Source organism: Blennius ocellaris, assembly GCF_963422515.1.
Source record: "Blennius ocellaris genome assembly, chromosome: 7".
Classification (NCBI taxonomy): Eukaryota; Metazoa; Chordata; class Actinopteri; order Blenniiformes; family Blenniidae; genus Blennius; species Blennius ocellaris.
The window spans coordinates 18,952,802-18,958,801 of record NC_137656.1 but is presented as its reverse complement, the minus strand read 5'-3'; the positions used below and the strand labels follow the sequence as shown (position 1 = coordinate 18,958,801).

The 6,000-nt window shown below is 44.4% G+C and overlaps 1 protein-coding gene across 1 annotated transcript in view; it reads left to right on the top strand.

Annotated features, from left to right (window-relative positions):
* Positions 1-6,000, top strand: part of mctp1a (multiple C2 domains, transmembrane 1a) — a gene marked incomplete at both ends in the record, with an annotated part of 129,304 nt that overhangs the window by 82,185 nt on the left and 41,119 nt on the right. Inside the window, 4 exons of the mRNA XM_080499348.1 lie at positions 392-494; positions 1,096-1,197; positions 1,764-1,838; positions 4,111-4,230. Of these exons, the coding sequence (XP_080355474.1) occupies positions 392-494; positions 1,096-1,197; positions 1,764-1,838; positions 4,111-4,230 (400 nt within the window). The remainder of the gene's footprint in view (positions 1-391; positions 495-1,095; positions 1,198-1,763; positions 1,839-4,110; positions 4,231-6,000) is intronic.

Below are 6,000 nucleotides of genomic sequence, written 5' to 3'. Positions count from 1 at the left end.
CACTGAAAGCCTGAGAGTTCCTCATAATGGAACCACCTAATATAATATATATATATACTTTTTTTGTGCGTATATATATTTTTCATCGCCTTCTTTCCACATCTAATATCTGCTATTGTGTAGCCCAGCCCTTAGTTCTCAAAAGACACATCTGATACGCCTGAGCTGCACACTTTACCTCTCTTTAACTCGTGCTGTACCATTGTGCATATAAAATGTGTATGGAGAATTTTCAAACGTTGTAAGATTGAGACCGTTCTAAACCATCTCTGTGTCTTTTATGTGCAATAACAAAAAAAAAATTCCTGAGTGATGCGATAGCTTTCAAATTGTTTTGCAGCCCACATTTCGGTGTAGATGTCATCTGTGTTGTCTTTTGTGTGTGGTCCAGTAACGTGAAGGACATCCACTCCGTACTTGAGGTCACTGTTTACGACGAGGACCGAGACAGAAGTGCCGACTTCCTGGGGAAAGTGGCTATTCCTTTACTAAATGTGAGTCAAAGGAAGATTTCTGCGTGTTTCTTTTCCTCCTCCCTTGGGAATAATAGAGAGAACATAGTGGGAAAGGAAAGAATAAAAACAGACAGAGGAAGATATAAAAAGCAGAGGTTATTTTTGCAGCTACACTGATGACACTGTTATTATTTCACAAAGAGAAAGAGATGACAGGAAGGAGGAAAAAATGTAAGAGGGACTGAGGGGAAAAAAAGAAGAGATTGATAGCTGAGAAGAAAGAAAGTTAGGGGATGGGAGATGATAGGAAAAATGACACTGATAGAGAAATGGAATGATGTGATTTGGAGAAAAATAAAGACGCAAGAATGTTACGATTGGAAAAAAAAATATAGATAGCCTGTGAAAGAATTGTATGTCTAATATATCCATGCTCTGCTCTCCAGTATGATTCCCCAGGATAGTTAATTTCTGTTTGACAGAGCCGAGCTGCAGTGGGTAATGAACAGGTACTTGTCAGAGTTGCCACAGTTGTTTTGGGTTCCCTGTCAGCGCCAGCAGCTGGGGTTCAAAGGTGGCCCGGGGAGCCGATTCAGCCGGGTATTGCCAGACAGACGCCTGTCATGTCCCTCTCCCACAGATCCAAAATGGAGAACGCAAAGCCTACGCCTTGAAAAGCAAGGAGCTGACAGGGCCAACAAAAGGGGTCATCTTTCTCGAAATAGACGTGATTTTTAATGCTGTAAGTCTTTCTTTTGCTTTTTTGAGTCTCCTCCCTGATTTTTTTATTTTTTATTTTCCCCTCCACCCCTTATTATCCGCTCCCTCACTCTCATCCCTCTCTTGTTCTCTCCAGCATTCCCCCCCTTCTACTCTGCTGTTGTCTTTATTCTGTTTGCCCCCCCCCCCCCTCTTCTCTCGCTACCATCTCATCCCTCGTCCCTTGTCCCTCGTCCTCGTTTTGGCTTTAATTATCGAAGACTCCCTCTCAGCAGCCTTTGTTCGCCCATTCACCACCGCTGTGTGTGTCCTATAGCGGCCATCTTACAGCTCTCTCTCCCGCTCCCTCTAGCCTCTGACATGGGGCACGCTCTATGCTTGTGCTGCCATGTTGTGCCACAATACGGTGATTCGAATGACCCTTTGAAATAATCAAATTAAAGCCCCTCGCTTATTTATCAGCACCATGTCTTTCATCTGCATTCTATTATGTCTTTTTTCCCCCCTTTTTTTTTCTCCTTTTTTTTTTTTTAAAGTCGCTCACCGATTGCTGTTTGTGACACTGCGCGTGTTCGCTCCGTTGTCTAGGTGAAGGCTGGTCTCAGGACGTTGAATCCCATTGAACAGAAGTACATCGAGGAGGAGCCCAGAGTGTCCAAACAGGTACATCACCAGGCAACACTTATCTTCCATCTCTCTGCCTCGTTTTTATCTCTGTCCACCACGATATCCCCTACTCCGCCTAACTGTCTGAGGCAAAAACCAACAACCCTGGTGAGTGGCGTCTTGTAATGCACAACAACTGTGTGGGCAAGATACAACAGGATGATTGAAGGAAAAACAGCATTTTGTTTCTTTTTTTTTTCTTTCTTTCCTCCTCTCCCCCTTCTCTCATCACTACCCCCTCGCATCCACTCTTGAGTGGTGAATAGAAATGTCAAGCTGTCAGCTCTGGGGTGCATAAGTAGATTGGCCATCCTTATAGTTGGCCCTCTTTGCCACTGCTGCTTTGCACTTCATTGTCACGCTGCTCAGTGTGGCGGCACCACAAAGGGATGAATGGTAGGGGCTGGCCCACATCAGACATGTCATATGAGTGACCGTTTGGGCCCAGCAGTCAATGTTACGCCATGCACAGCCGAGCATAGCCCTGCCCAACACGACACAACATACACACACCAGCTCCCATACCGCCCTTTGGTCAGCACTCCCATCTATTCCCTCCTTTCCTTCACCGTTCCTGCCTTTTCTGCTGCCCCCCCCCTATTTCGGCCCTCTCTGTGCTTTTCTCCCAAGTACGGATTTTTTTTTCTCTCCATCTTCATTTCACCCCTGACTCATCGAGATGACCCATGTCAGCGTCTCGCAATGATGATGTCACTTGCTTTGGAGGGATTGCCCCATGAGGGCTCTTTTGTGTGGTAGCTGCTCCCCTGCTGCCTGCTTGCTGCTTAGTGTGCAGAAAGGCACACTGAAAATGAACGAGAGAAAAAGAAACAAGCTTACACATACTGCCTGCCAAACAAGCCTTTAATTGTACAAGTGACAATAGACTTAAAAAATGACTTCACCACATTTCTAAGTGTTTTTAAGGGATGACTCCAGGTCCTGCTAGGTGTAAATAATGGAAATTAAAATATTATTATCAATGCAGCAATGGCAATCGTGAGCAAGGAGGAGTACATCATGTACACGAAGAGCTTGTGCAGAGAAATGTGGAAGTGGATGATTCGCAGGCCCGCTGTCCTCAGGGTGTGCGTGTCCCCAGCAGAACACCATATAGTCATCCCCAGTTTGGCATCAATAAGCTTCACATAATTATACACAAAGAAGACGAAATCCCCCTCATCTTGCTTTGAAAGAGCCCAGCCACCCCTATAACCACATGCAGATCTATCCAGATAGACACGAGCTGCAGACTTCACTGTGGGGCTACAAACACATACTGGGTTGTACATGGTATTCAGATTACACACACATTTAATCACATGCGTTTTTCAAAAGAATAAAGTAATGTCCTCAAATTTGTTGAGCAGCAACGTGGTGAGCTACTTTGTCATCTGGGAGCACTTTCTCCTGGTGGTGACCTGATCAGGTGGTTGGTGTTCTTTCGCTGCTGTTCTGCTATTTCCTGAATGGTTGGCAACCCAGAAGGATGACAGCAGTTAGCTGGTTCTTTCTGATCACTGGCCAAATGCCTGGAGATCGCTCGGGGAGGAGAATCCAGGGACCATGTTGGAAACTGTTATTACTGCACTAAACTACCTCACTGAGGGAGTCGACGTGAAGAATCACCATGAGTCAGCCTGTCACGACGACCATTGTCCCACACTCATCCACATTCATGTAAAGGCTAACCAAGAGGGAGGACAAGCTTATATCCTGCTGGTCCCTTCATGCCGCACGAGTGAATACAAAGTGAGGTCAAAGCTGCAAATCCTGTAAATTGATACTTCTGTTATTTTTACAGAGATAGCAGAATATATACATTAAATACACCAATACATTCTACACACTTTTTACTAATATTATAAGCTCTACAGCAATATGCGAACATATGTAACATTAACCAAAGCTTTGCAGTCTTATCCTGCATTGTACACCATGTACTGTGTAGTGATATATAATTCTGCACAGCATTGTGTAGCATTGTAGAATATGTGAAATCTTAATTTTTGTCATCTTAACTGTAATGTATTTACAACACCTCATTACAGGATTGCTACTTTTCAAACATAGCAGGTGTGTGTGTGTGTGTGTGTGTGTGTGTGTGTGTGTGTGTGTGTGTGTGTGTGTGTGTGTGTGTGTGTGTGTGTGTGTGATATTTACTTCTTACCACACCTGCGATGATAAATCATGTATAAAAACACTCAGCTTGTGTGTTCTGAATTGCAAGCCCTCACTTGTCGAACAAATTCACTTGTCTCTTCCCCAGTTACTTTTGCGCAACTTCAACCGAGTTAGACGCTGCATCATGTTCCTGATCAACACGGGCTGCTACATCAACAGCTGCTTTGAATGGGACTCTCCGCAGAGGAGCATCTGTGCTTTTCTGGTATGTAGAGTTGCTCTTAGATACTCTCTACAATTAATTGCAACATATCACATTCGAGTCTGCACATTTTCCAGACATGAATAACAAAACCCGGATAACTGCCTGATTGCCATGAAGATGGATTATGCTGTGTTGCTATTATTTTGGTTAGTTAAGGATCTGATGTAGGAGGAAGCCACTTTAATATAAATGTGTTTGAGCCTCCTTTTCTGTGAGGAAAATTACATAAACCCCAAAAAGATGTTGTATACACACAAAAGAGAGAGAGAGACACACACATAGAGGTAGACATGTTCCTCGATGCTGTAGGACCATTTCTACTAACAAAGTATAGATCCTTCACTGGTAATTTGACACTTAAACACAAGAGATTGTTGATGTCTCAAGCGCAGTTAAGTACACCCCCCACCACTACAGACCGTTACTCACACACTCAAATGTCTTGATATGATGCACTCAGTGGCTGTTTTTCTTCAATGTATTAAATCTACATGCACACATGGCATAGACTGTGTATGGCAAGTGTCTGTTTTGACACTTGTTTGCTAGGGACGTGAGGTGGGCATGGTGTTGCAGCATAAACACTATTTTATTAAACCCTCAGATGTCCAAATACTGAGAAAAATCAAACTCTGCGTGAGAAGCTATTTCCTCGAAATGGCAGACTCTTTCCCTCTTCTCGTCGGTGTCTCTCGCTCCCTCTTTCTCTCTCTCCAGCCTCTTGCGCTCCCTTCCTTGTCATCTGTGTCTGGTATTAAAAGGTGAAGTGTAATTGGACAGCAGAGCTATCAGTAAAAGACATTCTCCTGCAGGGCAGTGAGTGGCTGCATGGAGGTTCCTACCCTAAAGATGACAGAGTAGGCATTTAATCCTGTCTGGTTTAGTGTCTTGACTTAAGTAGCTACAGGACAGGTGGACCCGCCCTGCCCCAGCCCTTTACCATGGAAGCTCTGAGTGTCTCCACAGCAGACATTAGACATTAGCAGCATTTGGCTGTCTGACACCAGTCTAATCTCTGCTGAAGGTGTGTGTGTGTGTGTGTGTGTGTGTGTGTGTGTGTGTGTGTGTGTGTGTGTGTGTGTGTGTGTGTGTGTGTGTGTGTGTGTGTGTGTGTGTGTGTGTGTGTGTGTGTGTGTGTGTGTGTGTGTGTGTAGCAGGTCACAGTGTCATCACAAGACATGGGTCAGGAGAGACACAGTATTGATCAGTTAACATTTTCCCTTTTGTGTTCGCGTGCGCGCCCGCGTGCGAGCACGCATGTTTGCATCTCGTCTTCTGTGAGGCTGACGTGGGCGCGAGTCCTCGTATGTTATCTTAGAGCAACGAATGAAAATGTCAGACAAAAAAATGTCAAGGAATTCATCGAAAACAAGGTCACTTTAGAAATGCCAATCTACATGGTGAATAGAGAGGGGAGGACGCAGCCTTGGTTAGCGCAGCCCACATTTAAGCACAGACACAAACACACACATCACTCACCCCGTCTCAAAACACAGCATATAGTAAGTCCATTTCAGAGTAACAGTTCCTGTTAATCATTTTCTCATCATGCTCACTTATTTTCAAAAGTATTTAGATGATGACAAAGGATGTATCTAGGCCAAGGACATCGTGTTTTATAGTTTATAGAAATGCTGAAATTTAGGTGTCATTGTACCCCCATCCCCCGCTCTTTTGGGAGTCTGTTAACGTAGGAGTATGCACTTAGCTAAAAGCATCTGAGTATTTAAGGCCTCTCCTCTACACAGGTATTCCCTCCCTCCCCTTCCA